Here is an 18,546-nt window from a genome sequence, read left to right on the forward strand (position 1 = left end):
GCCGGTCTGTGCGGCAAAGAAGCCTTCATCATCCAGCTGTCAACCCCACCACGCCGTTGCATCGCCACCAGGTACTACTTTCACCGCCGACACCACGCTCCTTTTCTCGGGGCAGTCTGGCAGTCACTAATACACAAACAATAACTGCCCCGGCTTCTCACAACAAACCTCCGTCACCGCAGCGGCCCCTAGCAGGCACGGAGGTCCGCTTTCCCCGTTCTGACAAAGACTCTCACCACAACCAGGCCGGCCAACAAACATGGACTCGATGCGCAGCCTCAACAAGTCCCTGCCGAAGACGAGACGGAAGCCCGACGTCCACCAATCTTTCAGGACAGCTGCCCTGAATGTCACGAACCTATACAAGTCCGCCCTTGCCGATCTCGATAGGGCCCGATCCGACGGCTACCAAGACGCCCTGGACGAGCTCCTCGCCTTTTTGGACCGGGAGAACGTAGGGAATGGTGGTGGAGAGGGGATGCGGATCCGGCAATGGGCAGCAGAGCGGTTAGAAGGAGCCTTGCCAAAGCAGACAGGCAGCGACAGCGATGAGGACGAATTAGACGACAAGCGCGCGCGAAGCTCCTCACCCATCATGGAGCACAGTATCGTCCCGGATTATTCCTGTACATCTGACAACATCACGGAAGCATCGCACCGATCCGACTCGGCACCACCTCCTGTTCAGATGGATGGGACCCCGGCCGAAGGAGACATGTCATCACCCAACCACGTGTTCCAGTTCTCTGCGTCGCAAGCATACCCGCCGAACAACTCGAACGACACCACAGTGAGCGACTTCACAGCCGCCGCTCGCCGTGCCTTCCCCAGCACCCGCCGCTCCTCGAACCGACCATCACAGCGAAACCTGCAACGATCTGCGGCCCAGAATTTGCTGCAACTCGGAAATGGCGCAGGCCAGAAGCGAAGAATCATGAATGACTTTTTCAACGTCGACGGTTTCAACGACCGACGGGACGGCTCTTCGGGCGGACCCAAGCGTGGCCGGATGACGTGAGTCAGCCATTCAAACATACTGGGCGAACAGCGTCCGACGACATCATGACTTCTTTGCATCATCCCAGGCGAACAGCGGGCAGGCATTTCCTTCATGCATAGGGCGGGGCAGCTTATTAGACGCATTGTGAGGTGTTTGACGGTGTTTATAATTGTTAGGCAGGGCAGTCGAGATACCACATGAGCATTTTCAACCTCGATTCGTGCAAGGATGAGGTAGAGAAGAATGTGTAGACATAATATACACTATACATATATCCGGATATTCACTGTCATATGCCTATGCACGTGAAGCTGTGACGCGACGTTGATACATGTTAACATTTACTCAAGCCAGCATCCCATGGTCGATATCGTATTCATGAAAACCACCGATACACACCCAGCCCTACCATGATACTTGCAGTACTCGTAACCGCTACTCTCCTACTCCTCATACCAAACATGCTCTTACTGGCTCTTATTGCGGCTTCGGCTTCGCGCAGTTGTGAGTGGCCTGAGACGTATGTGGCGGCGCCCAAGCCGACGAAAGTTGCAGTGCCTGGAGTGTTTAGTAGGTTATGAGTGATGGAATGGACATGTGTCTACCAATGACACGGCAAGGCGTGCAGTCTTCAAACTCTGGTCTTGAAGAGCTAGATGCGGGCGATGTGACTTCTTTCGACATAGCTCAGGTGCGTGGTTGTATGAGTGTTGTATCAAGGAAATGTTTTCGGCCGATGTTTGACCAGACGGCATGAGAAAGATCAAAAGATTATTTTCGTACTTGCTGTCATCGGGGCAAATCAGCCCTAAAGATGGATGTATTGGACAAATGCAGGGCAAACTCGTCACCGGCGCGTTGGAAAGACGGCGTGGGGGCCAAGAGCAAAAGTAGCAGACATGATCAGACGCTCACAGGGCACCCCTGTCGTCCCGCATCATCGCTTTTCACCCGCCAAAACGCCATTTCTGCCCCACCAACTCTAATCCGACCTCTAATCTTGCGCCCTGCCTTGGACCCCACTCTCAGCGGCCTTCACGTTCGCCCTGTACCTGGCACGCGAGGCTAGACCGCCGAAGCTACCCCGCCAACTTCACATCATCCCATGGCTTGCAGGTAACACGCAGGAATCATGAGCACCATTGAAGCTCTGTACATCTTTGATGAACACAAGTAAGCTACAGCGCTGCTATGCGATCAATTGTAGCTCATACACAATAGCACACCTCTCCTCGAACACACATACATCGGCCGCCCACCCGCCAGCAGCACACTGCTCCCGCTCTACCTCTCACATCCCGACCCTCGCCCGTCGCTGATATACCTGCCGAACACAAACCCGCCCACGCTCCTCTACTCGATAATACAGGACCAGCTGCTCTTCCTGTGCCCCTGCTCCTCTGACACGGAACCGCTACAGGTCCTCGAGTTCCTGCACCGCGTCGCAGATGTGCTGGAAGACTTCCTCGGCTCGCCGCTGCTGGCGAGCAAGATCGAGGCCAACTACGACGTCGTGGCACAGCTGCTGAATGAGATGGTTGATGGCGGCATCATTGCGTCCACGGAACCGAATGCGCTGCGCGATGTCGTCGATGCGCCCAACTTCATGAAGAGCTTGCTGGGAGGTGTCGGGCTGCCGAGTTCGACGCCCAGTTCTTTGGCGCCTTCTGCGACGCCATTCTCGCTGTCTTCGAGACCGAGTCCACGGCTGGGGCCGACGAATACTGCTGCACATAGCTCGACGGTGCCCTGGCGGAGAGCAAATGTTAGACACACGTCGAATGAGATGTATGTGGATATCGTGGAGACGCTACAAGTTACCATGTCGCCGTCTGGGCGCCCGCTTTCCGCGATTGCAAATGGCACAATTGCATTCACAGCGAAGGTGTCTGGCGTGCCGGATCTGATACTCCAGCTCGGGTGTCCGGGTGGCATACAAAGCGCCGTCTCATTACCCGTCTTTCACCCATGCGTACGACTAAACAGGTGGAAAGAGCGGCCCGGAGAGCTCTCCTTCGTCCCTCCAGACGGCCGCTTCGTCCTGGCTGGCTATGAAGTAGACCTGCTCGGCGACGCCGCCCTCGATGCCTTCTCCAAATCCGCAACCTCAAAATCCCTCCCGAAACTAAACGTCCCCGCCACCGTATCCGTACACCCTTCTCTCGGCCCCTCTGGCTCCGACTTCGAAGTCCGCCTGCAACTAAACCCGCGCTTCACAGGCAAATCGCCAGCCCCACACCCCGGCTCAACCAGCGGTCTCGGCCGCGGCGCAGGCTTCGCATCATCCGGCACCACTGCGGCCCCTGCAATTGAAGAAATGGTCGTTCACGTCCCGCTCCCAGCGAGCGTCAAGAACGTCGCCGATTTGCGCATGGTACGGGGCACAGGAGATGCGGGCTACGCGCCCGGGGACCGCAGCATCGAGTGGCGCATCAGCAGCCGCGAAATCAGCCTCCTGATGGCCCAAGACCGCGGCGGCGGCGTCGGCGCAACAGCCTCATTACGCGGCACCGTGGTGGGCGAATCTGAAGACGCGCCCGACCTCGAGCCCGTGTCGTTTTCCAACGACTACGACGACGACGAGAACCACGAACATACACCCAACCTTCCCAAGAAAAAAGACAGCAGTGCAGAGAAGAACAAGACCCTCATGCCCTCGTGCGCGACCGTCAGTTTCTCAGTCAAGGGATGGCTGCCGAGTGGGATCAAAGTCGAGAGTCTGCAGCTCGATCAGAAGAGGAGTGTGGGCTTGGGCAGTGGGGTGACGCCGTACAAGGGGGTCAAGTATCTGTGTGTTAGTCGCAGGGGGGTCGAGGCGAGGTGTTAGTACTAGACGAATACAGAGAGTGTGAGTTACTTTCCTGTCATGGGGTAGAAGTGGAAGTGCAAGTGAGAAGGCAAGTCAGATGTGATCCGAGACTCTATACAACACGCGAAATGAAGCTACATATCCTCTCGCACAATCACCCAAGCTACCACATTCCCGTCACAAATAACACGAACTGTCTTCTCGGTGGACTGCAGGTATACGCATCGCTGTCAGCTGTGGGTGGTTGCGTCGCGAGGCTGTGTCGTTCATGGCTCACGTGCGAATTCTTCGGAGCAGGCGACGGTGTCTCGAGCATGTCTTGTGTTTGGCCGTGGTAGGATGGTGGTGGCTGGAGGGATACGCGGCGTCCTCTTTCGGTGCTTGTGTTCAGGGGGAGGGATGATGAATTGTGATCGCTTGCAGTGGGATGAGGTGGGCTGAAGGTACACGCACCGCTATCAGCCGTCGGCGTTTAGGACGATGCCGTTGTGAGCACACATGGTCGAATCGATGCTCGTGTTCAAAGGGAGCGTGTGCTCCGGAGTAGTTGTCAGTTGAGGTGGGCTGAAGGTGTACGCAGTGCTATCGGCTGTGGGAGGTATGCAAGATGTCGACTGTTGTGGGCGTACATGGTGCTTTTGTCTAGAGCGGCTGGTCAAGAAGTAGATGTGATGAGGGATCCTGAGCGTTGGGTGGTTGGGGTGGGCTGGAGGTATACGCGGCGAATTCGGTTTGAGCGAGGACAGGAAGGAGTGTGTCGGTTACTCGCGGTCGGGACATGAGCTTCTCTTGGTTTCCGCTTCACGCGTACTCATCCCCAGAACCACGTAAAGGTGGAAGCTCGCTCTGAGGTGGGTCTTACACCCGCTTGAAGCGGGATGCCCAAGCCTGTGTAGTATTAGTTTAGTTTAGTCATTTGATAGGTTTCGGGATCGATGATGAAAGCGAAGCCTCGCTTCAGAAGCATCCATCCTTCAGCCGATACCCGACCACACCAACGCAGAGACCGCTTGCACGGAGACACTTTGACCAAGTCAGAAGGCCCAATGTACAGTTGCCGGATTTCTGAGAGGACGTGGAAGGGCAAGCTGTCAGGTCTGGTTTCCAGAGCGTCGAGGATTTGCTGCTGTATCATCAGCTGTCTCAACGCAATGCCATTACCTTCTACTTTTTCACGCTTTTTGAAAAACCAGCAGACGAAACCTAAGATCGCCGCGCAGACGAGGCCGCCGAGCGCAAGGTCGGTGCTGAAGTGGTCTTTCTGTATTGTTCAATAAGCAAAGTTGTCCACAGCACAATCTTGCCAAGCATATGTCTTCATAAGAGCCAATAGCACTTCCACACTGATCGTGAAGAAGATGCTTGTGATCGATCCCAGTGTTTATTTGGAGAGAGTCAATGCACGGTGCCCAGTCTGTCATGCGTCGATTTGGCGCCATGGAAGTCTTGCTTAGAGGCGGGATTTGTAATGATTAAGAGGTTGTACGAAGGTTGGTACGTCATGGTAGATGCTCCGTCATTTCACTTATGATGTGCGGAGATTCGATGATGGCGAATAATGCCGGACGCCAGTAGGGGTGAGAACACGAGGGTGATGATGCACTTACGAAGAACTGTGCCTACAATGAGCATGTTAGCAAGATGATTTTCTGTGAGCGATTAGATCGAGTGCAGGGAGGAGGAACTGTAATGAAAACGTACCACAGTCATCTTTGCAAGAGAGCTGTTTTATAGTTTTGAATCTCTGTCAACAGTCAGATGTTGCAGCAGGGCGCCGACGCGTCTCTATTAGCACGTACATTACAACTATATAAGAAGTTAGCAAGTCGCATATAAAGCGAGTTGGAAAAGGCTTGAGCGGGCTGCGGACCATACGTACAAGTCAGTGTGTTGCAAACAGTGAGGAGAGAAGGGAACAGGAGCGAGACAAAACGTGGAGGTATAAACAAACAGACGTGAAGCACCTGCTCTATTATTTGCAAGGTTCTTTCTCTTTCTACGAGCTCTTGCTATAAAATCACATGATGGTAGAAAGAGCACCTTGTTCAGTGCTGAATTGGAAAGCATGGGTCGTGGCATGCATCACGAATTAGACACAGTGACAAGGAATCGAACAATCGAACCCAGGAGTATCAAGTTTCTTAAGCCGATTCCACAAGTTCCATATTATGTACGGGTAATTTGTTGTCAGGTCCTTTTGTGTACCTTCATTGCCCCATCCTGCCAGTCGTAAAACGAGGACAGTGTACCTGACAGGTACACTCCTGATATGGAGGCGGAGTACTCAACTGCTCATCTATCCCCACACACTCCTTCAACTTCCGCAATCCAGCGTACCTCCTAAATCTCAAGGATATCGACTCCATCCATCTTAAGTCAAGTATGGGCCTCGTAGCCAATCCTGGTGCTGGTATGTGTCCTGGCCACCCAGGGCGAATGTAATTCGCCAATAATGGTTTTTTAATCCACGTTGTTAGCGCAAGCCACTCCTCTTCATCGGGAGCTATGCACGCACCGAAATCAACATAGCGCGAGAAGGACAGGACGTATTCGCGTACAGGAGGGCAAGGAAGTGCCTTAGTCCAATTGAATTGACCGTCGAAGTGCGAGTAAGGTTCAATATCGATCGTGATATCGGTTGGGCAGAGCGGACACCTGTGACGTTTGTACGTGAAACCGCGATGTATATTCTCGGGCTTGCGCACATGATTGATGGCACCGTGAAACGCTTCCTTTATGTGCAGACCATTGAATATTTCCCCAGCATGTGGGCAGAACAAGTCTATTTTATCATGCCACAGCTGTTGAGAGTCTTCTTGCAAAGTGACCAGCTGATACCATCTGTCTCTGAGCAATAGTCGGTCGTGGACAAAAGTTGTCGAGGAATCGTTCCACCAACGCCATCCCGTTGGCGTCTCACTGGTGAAATGCAACTTCTTGGAACCATGATGGGGAAAGTGCCGGTGACTTCGCATCGTCTCGTGGACAGCCAGCCAAGGAAAATTTCTTCCATGCGACTGAAATGTAGACACAGAGTAGCTTCCTGCATATTTGCATGTAACTGCTGGCAGTTTCCGGCATTTTTTCCTCCACTTTGTAATCTCAATCGTCCAGCGCGCATGAAATACGCCACACGCATAACATATTAAGTGCTCGGGATAAAATTTGTCAAATGCAGTTACTAGGAGCTTCGCGCGCTCGTACTCATTTCCCTTCTTGTTCAGTACAAAAAAAGGATCTTCGGGTTTCGAGACTTTGCGGCGCAGTGTGTGGCTGGTGAGGGATAGGATTGCTAATGTTGACGGCGGGAGTAGGGAGAAGATTTGTAATGTTATGGCTGACGGGAGGGACTCGAGGTGTGAAACGGTTGGTAATAGAGGGCTCTGAAATGAGTGTTTGAGCATTACTTGCGGTGGTAAGATGGCCTTGAGAGTCTGGGCGTTCTTGGAGAAGAGGCTGGTTGGAGACATTGTGATTTAGTATAGATTTAAATGCAAAATTCTGTTGTCTTCATATATGATGTGTGGAGAAGGATTCTCTCGGTACCAAGAGGTGGAGCACGCTAATAAGTTAGGGTTCCTACGGGGACCATACCTAATCAGCGGCGCACTCGAGCACACATGAAAAGCAAAATTATTTTGATGTACTCTCAAGACTTCAGTGCAGCTATGAGTGTTTTGTCAAATAACGAGTCCGCGAACCAGGTCTGCTACAGATATGCTAAGTATTGAAACAAATGAACCTAGAATGCTATTCCACACACTTGTCAAAAGTCCAGCCCACCACACGTTTCAGTGGGCAAGTACGTTTGGCGTGTTGTTTTCTGGAAGTCAACTCTGGAACCAAAGCTACATTTGACTCAGCCTTCTCATATCAGCTTATGTTATGTCCTAACACTCAGAACACTTGCTAACATCCGTCAACTTCCTCCCGTCGTCGTTGACCCAAGTTATGTTTATTACATACAACAGCAACAACCCTTTTCCTTCTTAGCCTTTTCAGCTTCTTCCCATTCGCGTGCACGGGCATCTGCCCGCTCATTCGGAGTAGTATAACGTTTCTGGTTCCCTGGCCCACCTGTTCTCGTGGAACTTGGAGCAGTTTGCATCTGTCCACTACCCATTGGGGTTTGTGAAGGGTACTTCAAGTCCTTAGGAACAGTTTGCGCTCGTTCCCAAGGCGAATCCCTGTGCGTGGTCGGCATCGTTCTTTATCTCAATGCAGACACACTTTTGCTTGTTGATTATGCTGGCAGTCCAACAATTCGCGATCCTCGATCACTACGAATTTTTATGGTGGATTTTGACTTCACCTTCAGGTATACAGGCTTATCGCGTTTCTTCTGTTTTAAAAGTATCAGATGCTGATAGTTCAGGAACTTCGACAGGTTTGCAGACGCTTATGTACCATATGTAGCGCTTTGTTCTGTCCGGATTCTACCTGGAACGGGCTGCTACAATAAGATATTCTGTGGCTTTGTGCACTTTGTTATGTATCTCCAAGGCCTTGGAGTTGGTTCTTTGTCGGCAATTTCTAGTTCCTTTGCGAGTTCTGTATTTGGTTTAAAAGTCTCAATGTCGGTAAAAACCGCCCAATAGAGCATGCTGACGAGGATGTGTTGAGTAATTATCTACTAAGATTGTCATGATGCGGGCTCGCATTCATTCTATAAGCTGCATTTAGTGGAAAGAGTATGCACAAACGCCGTCAGACGTCCCGTCTGTATTATAATTGCTATAAATCGCGCCATAGAGATGGCATCTCAGCCAACTACTCAAGACTGACAGATATGTAGAGATTCAGAGCTTATATCATGTCCATCTCTAGTTTTGCATTATTCAAACTTTCGTTGAATCATCAATGTCTACTTTCACCGTTTCGTCACACAATAACCTTTTCATCTGACAATGCATTTATATTCACCCTGCACCAATAAATTAAGTTATCTCAAACACCACTTAAATGACTGCTTCTCCCTACATGACAATGCATTTAGTGTTCTTCTTTCCCTTCTTTTCCTTCTTCGGTGGTTCTGGCCTATACTGACTCTTATCATACCAGGGTCGTCCTGTCGCCTTAGCTTCCTTCTCTCGCTCTGTCCTCTGTTTTTGGGTTAAATCTCGACCAGCCACTCGGCGTCTTGACTGGCTTGGCTGATATGTGTTTAACATGGTTGCAGTGATCTACCAACGCTCGCCCTCTCTTTCTTCGGACGATCTGTGGATTGAGATTGTGTGAGTGCAGACAGTGAGCTTTAGATTTATTAAGCTTCGGCGCAGATGTTCAAAGTGCACTTGGGTTCGGAAGTCGGTATGTGTTTCCTATATTGCTGATATACTTCCACTATCTGAAGATTGTCAATACCTGTTGCTGGATATCCTGGATTATGCTGCTACCTACGAGCTCTTAGGCAAGTATCGCAAAAGTGAAAGGCGAACTGTTGAAATGCTCCGGGATGCACTTTGGGAAAAGGAAGATGAACGCTGTAGCAATATTCCTATCCTTGATGTTGAGAGCGGTGGTATGTGTCAGGAAGCTCACTCATTGGACTCAAAATGCCTGCAGTTTAAGATTGAGGTCAGGTATTTCTTATAATGCCTGCAATTTCTGGTTCGGTGTAGAAGTTTGAACCAGAGTTTATATATTCCCATTGCGTGCATAGAGTCAGGATGTGACAACAGCACTGTGACAGTAACCTCAGGCAAGTGAATCCAACTTGTGGCGCAGACATTTATGAATACTGCATTCGCATAAGTGTAGTCACAATATGAATCAAACAATGGTTTAGTGCAGTCGGGAAAATTTGCACTATTCAAGACTCACACCAATACTTGTGATTCCAAGAACGCAGTTGATGCCAACTACCTCTTTTCGATGCGTTCTCACGAGGTAGTCCAGGCTACACGTATTTTACAGACAGCAAGGCAAAGAGCTCCTGGTGCGGTATATTACAATAACGTACATCTCATTGTCAACAGCACGAGGGCCGATTCGACGGCTCTCATGGGCATAGTACTCGACAGACCAAAGTTGTATTTCTATATGTACTCACCGATGAATTGCTATCTATCTGCTGAAATACATCCTGCTCCCACGCAAGTTTGCCATTGTGAACGACTAAACACCTTCCCTTTCACATGATGACACAACATCCATTGCTCTTACGCCGGTTTTGCTGGCCCCGATCGCTAGTCTGACGTTGCTGTTGACCTGGAGGGGCAGCAAAGTTTGCTTGCATATTGTATCCAGGGTTCCTGCGAGGCTGGGCGTTATGCGCAAGAATGGCGGCGTGGCCAGGACTGTGGCCATCCTCTACGCGCATATGTGGACCTTGACACATGGCGAAGCCGTGTGTTGTGGAGTCCTAGTGTTGGCGAGCAGGTTTCTCTCGGTTGTCGAGAGAAGTGATGGTTCTGATGTTGCTGTGGTGTAGTAGGAGCGGTTTGCCGAGAGTGTGGTATGCCACCGGGGCTATGTATCGATATATGAAGTTATGAGTGAGTCGTATGCGATGCCAGATCTTCTGCTGACGCAGCGAAGTATGCTTTATATGCCTTAGAGTTAATGAATGTGTGACCCTAATCCCATGTGTCACTGCCCTTCAGTCACCAAGCGTGTATTCACGAACTTGCATGTCACAGCCGAAGATAAGTAATGTATAGGTCAAGACCAGTTGCTATTGGCGACATTCAAGGAATATACTGGCTTCCCCGATCATCTCCACAGCCACTTCTTCCACCCCGTCTCCTCCTGTACTCGAGGTCTCGCATCAGCATCGATGCCAAACCTCTCCTCCTCTCCTTCTCCACTCCATCCCATCCGATACCTTCCACCCTCGAACAGCTTCTCGAACTCTTTATCGCTCATCCACTGCGCTTCAGTGGGCAGGTCCTTCATCATCTGACTGCCTGCTACCAGACTAGCTTGAGCGGCGATGCTGCACGGATTCTTGGGCAAGACATTTCTGAGGTCGATGGTGAGAAGAGATATGAGTGCGCAGACGATCATGGCGATTAGCAGGCCTTGCAAGACACGGGTGGAGACGAGTTTTTGTCTGAGGCGGTGGGTCGAGTAGGATGTTTGTTGTGCGGGTATTGTGGTGCTGGTGGACGTGAGATTGGTGAAGCGTCCTTCACGGGACATTATCTGGGCCTGCTTGTTGTCAGTTCAAGATCCATTAATGGCATAGGTGAGTCTCTAGGCCCGTTCCGAGAAGAATTTTTGACGTACCGCAGCTCTACCATAAACACTGTTCATGCGCGCATACAACTTGTCCCAGTTCTCAAGTTGTAGAAGGCTAGTTTCCATCGTATTCGTCGTCGAGTTACGAAGGAAGGCAGTGAAAACATTATCCAAGGACGTCGATACGTTGCCTTTTGAACCACCGAATACTCTGCTAGCCATGTCCAGCTGTGTATCCGGAGTGGCAGATATGTTCCGCACCGTTTGTTCATCCGCCTGCAGGGATCGTAACCTCCATCCAGGCATTGAGAACCGTGCCGAGGCCTGCAATTCCTGGACAGAACTCCAGCAAAGTACAACATTGAGCTCCTTCGCCTTTTTGCCTTGCCATGTTCCGTAGAGTCCATATGACGTAGGGCACGGGCGGTCGTTGTACGGGGAGGATCGGTTGGAATAGTCAAAGTCGAAATTTGACCATTCCCCAAACGGACCATCTCCAGGATTCGATACTGACACCGTTGGTACCCCATTGGTTGTGCTACCAGTACAATTATATTGATTCAGCATTGGCCAATTCATGTCAGCACCAGTTTGGTTCATTTTCTTGAACCATTCATAGGATATGACGAGCTGATCTTGCGGAACAACTCGACATGTGAGGGCACCTCGTCTCACTGGTAAGTCCACGGTGATGGATGACACGTTGTTTGCTGTCTCGGTTGTCTCGGCTGTTGATGTCAAATTCGGCAGGACATACGATTCGGAAGTCCATTGCGAACTGACCATCTGGTCGTAGACAACCAAGCGCGCACTCAGAGCTGTGGTGTAGTTGAATGTTGCGTTGAGACCCGAAAGCATACTTGCCGGATCGTAGAAGCTATCCAAACGAGTGACGTTCGTGAATTCTTGACGCGCCATAGGCACCGTATTATACAAGCCTGACACGGCTATCGTCAGGAATGAAGCGACAACAACCTAGGGGAACTTCAGCACTAGTTCTGCAAAATGAGGAGTCTGGTCTGCCCAGATTAACTAACGCTGAATGTCGAAGCACCGACCGCGATGCGTCCGTTAACGAAGGCTGTCCACACGGCATCTGCCTTCCATGTGTAGATAGTCTTGTCCAAGACACTCGTCTTGGCCCTTGCAAACCCTTTCTTGAGTTGTACATAAGGATCAATTAGATGAAGATCAAAATCAGAGCCGGAAAATTGCAGCTTTATCATGACCATGACTAGGAAATTTTATATCAGCGTGTGTCCAAAGGATGTTCAACAGACAGCAGGCAAGATACACGGACTGCAAAATGCCCGTTCGATGATAGCAGCGCAATGGTGAAGAATTTTGTCGGCTGCTATCACAAAGGCGGAACGGAATGACTTACCTAAAGCTGGAACGAAGCTCGAACCGTATTGTGTCCACTTGCTTGATGAAACGTCGAGTAGACCATGGTTGCGCTCAGACTGACGAAACAAGACCTCCAGAGCCACAACTATGCCCAAAGGAACTACGAGTAATGCGATCCGAGAGATCCACATAGCAGAAATTGGCTGCCATGGCTTCGCAGTAACTGATATAGGCTTCGAGATATCGGTGTCGCAGCTCTCAATCATGAACTGCGGCCTGCTCGCGTGCTGGACGAAGTCCTCTGCGTACACAAGGCCATACTTTCCTGACAACAAGCTTTCGATGCTTTCCAAAGAGACGAATCCAGCATTGCTCATTAGTAAGTTGAGATTCTCGCTTTGTGAGAGCATAGAAGCAAGTCGAGCGATGGAAGCTGGATCCTGCGGTGTTGTTCGACGCACGGGACGCAAACCTAGATAAAGACATAGCAGGACCAAAGCACAAAACAGCGCCTCCATGGCTCTCATCGTAGACCTTCGAACAAACAAGCGCTCCTGTCTGTAAGTTGCCTTGCCGGTGGATTTTGTCGCGGAGGCATCAGGCTTTGTCACGAGGAGATATCGTTTCGCAACTTGAGCAGCAACGCTCGTGAAGATTTTCTGTGCGCCGCGAGACATCTTCTCGCTATCCCAAAAGTTTTGCATATCGTTCGAGTCCATGGTTCTCATAATTAGTCCAGCAAAGACGTTAGCGAAATCAAGATTCTGTGGCCTGATTGGATATTTGCGTGCCAGCTCGGCAAGGAAATTGTTATCCAGTTGCTCCACTGTGTTGAGTACCGCATCGGAGATAAAGGACGTCAGTCCAGCCGGGGTTGGCAAGGCAGTGCCATTCTCGACGTTGATCAATACCCCATTCTGATCCATCGTTATCGTACTCTGCTGGAGCTGAACAGAGGGTTTGCAGAACAGGGCGGTGCTGTTGGTGATTTGCGGCCCAACCACTTTATGGAGGACAAAGACCACCAAACGATCTCGATTCGTGTCTTCGACTGGGCCATCACATGTACCAGGTAAGACACCACCGTACCATCTTCCAAATGGCGTGCGGTTGTCTACCACAAAACTGGTGTTGTCATTGGGAAATGCAGACATGTGACAGTCGTTGTTGTGCACTCGCAGGATGTTGTATGCAGTGGTACAGCCCGTATAATCAGGGCAATACACTGTGACGTTACGATCGATAGTTGCTGGCTCACACTCAAGGTCCGTTCTCAAGATCTTGCTTTCACCGGTCATATTGTAGTTATCCACTGTACATTGGTTAGCAAAGCGCTCATTCTGTCGCGCGATGTAGCTCGAGAGGCTAAATGATGGTTCTTTTGCGAGTATTGTGTAACGCTTTGGGAGATAAGGGCTGAAAGCTGAAGTATTTACCTTGAACTTGGTTTGATGAGCGAAACAGCTCCACCGCGTATTCGGCATTAGTCCCGGGGAGATAATCAATCTCATTGAGAAGAGGTCCAACAGAGGCAAGCCCGGCAACGTCATCAACCTTGGACGCATTGTGGCCAGAAAACTGGAATTGCTCCATCGGACTTATTGGGAGTGGTTGCGGAAGTAGTACTAGTCGCCGCGTAAACACGCCTGTAGAAATAACGATCAAGACCTTGAGCAGAAAGGAGGCGAATAGCGTCAAAGTAACAGGTAGATGGCGGTTCTTGCAAGAACGAATGAAGGCCAAAACGGGATTTGGCGATATGTAATCCAGGAGGAGACTGTTTGCGACGGACTGTGGCCCCTTTGCCATTTCTTCCCATGGTTGCATTTGCCTTGTGCGATACTCGACCTGAGTCCAGAATGCAGCAATGATGGTGAGCACTATTGGATTGGTTAGTCGAGTACCAACAGCGGACAAGACAGTCATTTACCTGCAGTCGGGCCATAGGTGTAAACGTAGTAGAGATCAGACTCTGTGGATGCAAAGCCATCGCGGTCCGACGACACTTTCAAGATGATCTCTAAAGTCATGACGAGTAGCGCAAATACAAGCGAGAAAAGGACGAGCACCCAGCGGCGAAGCATAAGAGGCCTCCAAGGCTTGGTTGGGGATGACTGTTCACTTCCATCATGACCTCGGTACTCCAAGCTTTGTTGAGACAGTAAAGGCTGTTTTGCTGGTCGTTGAAAGAAGTCTGTAGGTTGCGCCCGTCTTGTAGAATCATCATCGAGGGTAAGTGTGGTAAATATCGGCCCTTTGTCGTTCTGTTGATACTGGACTGGTGAGGCGACGGGCCCTGCCTTGCGTTTCTGAAACGGAAAAAAAGGCATGTGGTACAGGACTCGCGGCAAACAACATCAAACTGGATGGACAACAGGAGATCCCGTGACAAGGCAAAACTTGCAAGCCACCACAGTCGATAATGTATAGAGCTGCTGATGAACCTCGATTGCCGACGGTAGGGCGCGTCTGCCTTTTCGACTGACAGGAACCTAGCGTTGCGGCTCCACAGAGTTTCAGCCCCATTTCTGGGCGCTTAATTGATTGGGCGAGGCTGCAGGGATAACACCACTAATGCCGCCTGCAGCACCGCGGCACTTCAGATTCTTCAAGCAGGGCAGATTTTGTAATGATCTCCGGCAAAGTCGTTGTGTGATGTAGTGCCACAACAGAGTCGAAGTGGTGTGTAAGAACTTCGGAGTTTCCCGGTACGTTCAAACTGCGCGGTTCCCCAAGAACGATCGACATACTTTCATGGAAGTGAACGTCTTTTCAGATGTAGTACCATGATTACTCCCAACATTTCAGGCAACAGCTGTCAATCCTACAGGTCCCGCAAGCGTAGGAACTGTTCGTTGGCGTCCCGTCCCGGACCGATTAGGCTAACAACGATGAAGACCCACCGTTCCAGCCTCAAGACGGATCAAAGCCGCCTGGCACGATGATCTCTGCTTCTGTTTCGCCACCAGTGGTAGATTTATCCTTCAATCGCAATGGAACAAGCCGTTAGTGACTCCGCTACCGTCATGTGCACTTCCGAGAAGGTCTACCTTGCTACCTGTACGAATGTTGACTGCAAGTACTCCTCGCATCAATATCCTGGCCTCGGAGCTTCCTTTCTTATTGATCGAAACATCGAGCTAGGAGCTATGCGTTGGGGAGATGATAAGCCCAAGATAAGTCTCTTTGCTCGCAACTTGAGTGTAGCTTGCATTGCCATCCATCTCCGGTACAGCCAAGCTTAATGATCCAGTCCGGTCCGTCCGTTATCTGGCACTTTGGTGAGTCGCGCTAATCAGAACTTTTGACTCCCTCTCCAATTGAGTAAGAACGGGTTTTTACTCGATGGGGGAATAGCTTTGGCGGCCGTTCGTGAAGCTCTGGGAGGAAGCGGTGGAAGCCCTCCACCCCGATGCACTCAGCCGGTTGATCGTGGGTGCCGATAGCAGCGTCACCGCCGCAATTGCACTATCAAGACCGTAATCGATTGGTTGTAGTCAAGGAGTACTACGTCCTTTTGGCTTTTTGAGTTGGGTCTGCGCAGTCTGTGAGCCGTCGTGCGTGTGTGATGCATTGCCCACTGAAGTTAGAAAGGTCTTTGACGTTGGGAAATAAACCGGTACACCAGCACACCGCCGATGAAAGAAGGGAGGAAGGAAAGGACTGTAGCCCAACCTAGTGAAGTAATTGAGATGATGGTATTGATTGCTCGAACTTCGTGCCGCAGAAAATCTAGCTCATAATTTCTCCCCCTCCTTGTAGACCCTCTTCCGATAGACGCCCAAAACGTGGAACTGCAATACGCCTGTACTCCGGCCCTAGTATGTAACAATGAAATAGCAAGCGGCGAGCGGTTCTGTTGCATAGACTGTGGCTGCTGGGATGCCCACTTCAATCTTTGACGCCATACGTCCGTCTGTGTCGATCGTTGTGTAATCGGCTTCGAGAAAGAGTCGCAGATCAGACCACCGGGTGAGTGTTGCTTAGAAACTCAGCGACAGCCTAGCAGATCGAGACAGCCACCACCCCAAGAGTGCATAGCTTGCCGCCGAAGACTGTCCAAAGACGTGTCAACCTTGAAAACGAAGATCTCCTAGAATCCCTCGTCTTTCTGGTTCTTTCCTGCCTCTTTCTCCAAGGCTTCCTTCTCAGCCTCAGTCATTTCAATGAGATCCGCGCCTTCGAGCCTGTAGCCCTTTGCATCAACGATGTGCTCAGCGGATGTTGAAAGGTACAACTGATGCAGCCTTGGCAAAAAGTATTGCATGACCTGATCCGCAAGATTTTTAGCAACGAGACCTTTGTCAACCCAGAAATGTCGAACAAAGACACCCTTGCAACCACCACGGTTGGCGGCTTCGGGTGCGCCGTTTGCCTCCACGCAGGGCAGGACGCGGATGTCCTCGGGTCGGTTGAAATCGTAGCGCAGGTAGTTTCCAAATGCTGCTTGCTCGTGCGCCCAGTCGAGCTTCCACCTTGCACAGCCGGGGTAGCGTTTCTCAGAGGGACATTCCGCCCATGCCTTGTACATCTCCTGTGTACGCTTGCTCTGTCGGGCGATGACAAAACCAGTGTTCAAGTACCGATTGCCCTTCTCGTCGTAGTTCTGCGGCTCGTTGGGGTCAATGGACATCATGGCGAGAGTGTCGTCGGTCATGTTCCAGTAGTTCATGAGCCACTCGAGCGGGAGATGCGGGTAGTGGAACATGACATCCGAGTCCATAAAGACAATGTAATCGTGCGTTTTGAGCGCTTCCTTCATCATGGGCACCTTGACCCAGGTGCCCCAGCGGTCGGCGTAGTCAGGGGCGCGGATGAATTTGTAGTCATAGCCGTGGATTTGCGCTGTCAGAACGTTAGTCTTTCCTTGGTTTCCATTGACTCAGCGCCCAGTGTCGTACCAAACATGTAATGACTTAGCATACCCGCAGAAAGCGGTCGCATGCCCTTCCACTTAAGCTCCGTATTCATGAGCTGCCCCTCGCCCTTCAACGGACGACTGTCAATGTCCAGTATAAGCACCTTCTTGCCCAGCTTCTCCTTAAACTTGGGCTCGTTGGCCAGGCGGTATACGTCGCCGTCCTCGTCTGTGAAATTGGCCGCATCGACCGGATGTAATATGGGGCCATAAAGGGCTTTTATTATCGTAGGCATCGTGAGATCTTCGGGATCTATCGTTACGTTCTGAGTTTGTGGATATCTGTCAATCAGTCAATCAGAGTCCCGCGCATGATTCCCTGTACCGTACGTTTGAGTTGCGAGCTTGCTTGGCATATAGCCATGCGGAAAGCTGTAGTAAACCAACGCAATAGCCATGGGGATCATGGCAATGAGCAGCACACGCCGCCACCGGCCCTGGGGCCCCATGGTGGCTAAGGAGTGGTACGAGTATTCTCCCATTCTCCTGCGTGTCTCCAAAATGTGTTCTGAGTCTTTACAAAGGCCCAGCGGAGGTTGCGTGCCTGCCCTGGTTGACCGAAAGTTCGACGGAGCGCGCGGAAAGGGTGGCCAGAGTCTCTGACAATAGAACGTTACCCAACAATACCGCCGTGAGGAAGAAGATTAAAAGCGTTGCGAAAAAAGTGCGAAACGCAAAAGGGAAGACGGAAAGGAGTCAACGAGCGTAGGGAGTCGTGGTGTTCTGTGGCAGTGGCTGAGTCCACTGTCAGCCGTAGATGATCGTCGCGTGCAGGCAGGGGACGTGGGGGGCTAGCCTCAACTTTCTGACACTTGCAGTAAGGCGTCCGGCCTCAAAATGCACCAAAACAGACAAAGCTGCCCAGAGATTTGACATCTTGTCGGCTTTACGCAAGGGCTGGCATTGTTCTAGATTTCGCAGAAATGTGGTCAGGTATTGATTTGGCCGAAGTTACCAGCAGGACTGTTTGTGAACTGGACACGCCGGGACTCGGCACGGATCTGCGCATATTCCTTGTGTGCAGCCACACCGCATAAACGTAGGGCTGATCTTTGAATTGACGCGAACGGCTATCTGAAACGTGGTTGTTCGACAAGACTTGGCCCAGCCCAGAAGAAGCGCGCTAGCGGAGTCAGCGGCATCTGATTCGCTTGTGGTCTCTGATGCAACTCGGAGTCCGCTAGAATTCCATATTTCCGAGCCTATAACGTCGAAAATATGTCCAGACCAAACATTTAATCTGAACAAGCATCGAAGAGCCTCTTACTTGTTGTCAGAGGACCGTGGCAT

At 50.9% G+C, this 18,546-nt stretch overlaps 9 protein-coding genes across 9 annotated transcripts; 4 read left to right on the forward strand and 5 right to left on the reverse strand.

The window, feature by feature from the left end:
• Positions 1 to 259: 259 nt before the first annotated feature.
• SNOG_14738 (hypothetical protein) lies at positions 260 to 1,018 on the forward strand (the record flags this gene model as incomplete). The annotated part of the gene is made up of 1 exon (XM_001804867.1): positions 260 to 1,018. The coding sequence occupies one exon, from the start codon at positions 260 to 262 to the stop codon at positions 1,016 to 1,018; it is 759 nt and encodes a 252-aa protein (XP_001804919.1).
• Positions 1,019 to 2,132: 1,114 nt separating this feature from the next.
• On the forward strand, positions 2,133 to 2,737 carry SNOG_14739 (hypothetical protein; the record flags this gene model as incomplete). The annotated part of the gene is made up of 3 exons (XM_001804868.1): positions 2,133 to 2,173; positions 2,222 to 2,627; positions 2,654 to 2,737. The coding sequence occupies 3 exons, from the start codon at positions 2,133 to 2,135 to the stop codon at positions 2,735 to 2,737; spliced, it is 531 nt and encodes a 176-aa protein (XP_001804920.1).
• An 85-nt stretch (positions 2,738 to 2,822) lies between these two features.
• Positions 2,823 to 3,827, forward strand: SNOG_20165 (hypothetical protein; the record flags this gene model as incomplete). The annotated part of the gene is made up of 1 exon (XM_001804869.1): positions 2,823 to 3,827. The coding sequence occupies one exon, from the start codon at positions 2,823 to 2,825 to the stop codon at positions 3,825 to 3,827; it is 1,005 nt and encodes a 334-aa protein (XP_001804921.1).
• Positions 3,828 to 4,451: 624 nt separating this feature from the next.
• SNOG_14740 (hypothetical protein) lies at positions 4,452 to 5,312 on the reverse strand (the record flags this gene model as incomplete). Its single annotated transcript, XM_001804870.1, has 4 exons — positions 4,452 to 4,608; positions 4,672 to 4,697; positions 4,834 to 5,070; positions 5,214 to 5,312. The coding sequence occupies 4 exons, from the start codon at positions 5,310 to 5,312 to the stop codon at positions 4,452 to 4,454; spliced, it is 519 nt and encodes a 172-aa protein (XP_001804922.1).
• Positions 5,313 to 6,591: 1,279 nt separating this feature from the next.
• Positions 6,592 to 7,279, reverse strand: SNOG_14741 (hypothetical protein; the record flags this gene model as incomplete). Its single annotated transcript, XM_001804871.1, has 2 exons — positions 6,592 to 6,852; positions 6,992 to 7,279. The coding sequence occupies 2 exons, from the start codon at positions 7,277 to 7,279 to the stop codon at positions 6,592 to 6,594; spliced, it is 549 nt and encodes a 182-aa protein (XP_001804923.1).
• A 2,227-nt stretch (positions 7,280 to 9,506) lies between these two features.
• SNOG_14742 (hypothetical protein) lies at positions 9,507 to 10,149 on the reverse strand (the record flags this gene model as incomplete). The annotated part of the gene is made up of 3 exons (XM_001804872.1): positions 9,507 to 9,549; positions 9,772 to 9,847; positions 9,975 to 10,149. 3 exons carry the CDS (start codon positions 10,147 to 10,149, stop codon positions 9,507 to 9,509), a joined length of 294 nt encoding a protein of 97 aa, XP_001804924.1.
• Positions 10,150 to 10,523: 374 nt separating this feature from the next.
• Positions 10,524 to 13,636, reverse strand: SNOG_14743 (hypothetical protein; the record flags this gene model as incomplete). The annotated part of the gene is made up of 4 exons (XM_001804873.1): positions 10,524 to 10,961; positions 11,040 to 11,966; positions 12,029 to 12,225; positions 12,376 to 13,636. 4 exons carry the CDS (start codon positions 13,634 to 13,636, stop codon positions 10,524 to 10,526), a joined length of 2,823 nt encoding a protein of 940 aa, XP_001804925.1.
• A 1,695-nt stretch (positions 13,637 to 15,331) lies between these two features.
• Positions 15,332 to 15,821, forward strand: SNOG_14744 (hypothetical protein; the record flags this gene model as incomplete). The annotated part of the gene is made up of 3 exons (XM_001804874.1): positions 15,332 to 15,567; positions 15,592 to 15,619; positions 15,696 to 15,821. 3 exons carry the CDS (start codon positions 15,332 to 15,334, stop codon positions 15,819 to 15,821), a joined length of 390 nt encoding a protein of 129 aa, XP_001804926.1.
• Positions 15,822 to 16,431: 610 nt separating this feature from the next.
• Positions 16,432 to 17,705, reverse strand: SNOG_14745 (hypothetical protein; the record flags this gene model as incomplete). The annotated part of the gene is made up of 3 exons (XM_001804875.1): positions 16,432 to 17,183; positions 17,264 to 17,425; positions 17,681 to 17,705. 3 exons carry the CDS (start codon positions 17,703 to 17,705, stop codon positions 16,432 to 16,434), a joined length of 939 nt encoding a protein of 312 aa, XP_001804927.1.
• Between the last annotated feature and the right edge of the window lie 841 nt (positions 17,706 to 18,546).

The sequence above is a fragment of the Parastagonospora nodorum genome (assembly GCF_000146915.1).
Source record: "Parastagonospora nodorum SN15 chromosome Unknown scaffold_33, whole genome shotgun sequence".
Taxonomy (NCBI): domain Eukaryota; kingdom Fungi; phylum Ascomycota; class Dothideomycetes; order Pleosporales; family Phaeosphaeriaceae; genus Parastagonospora; species Parastagonospora nodorum.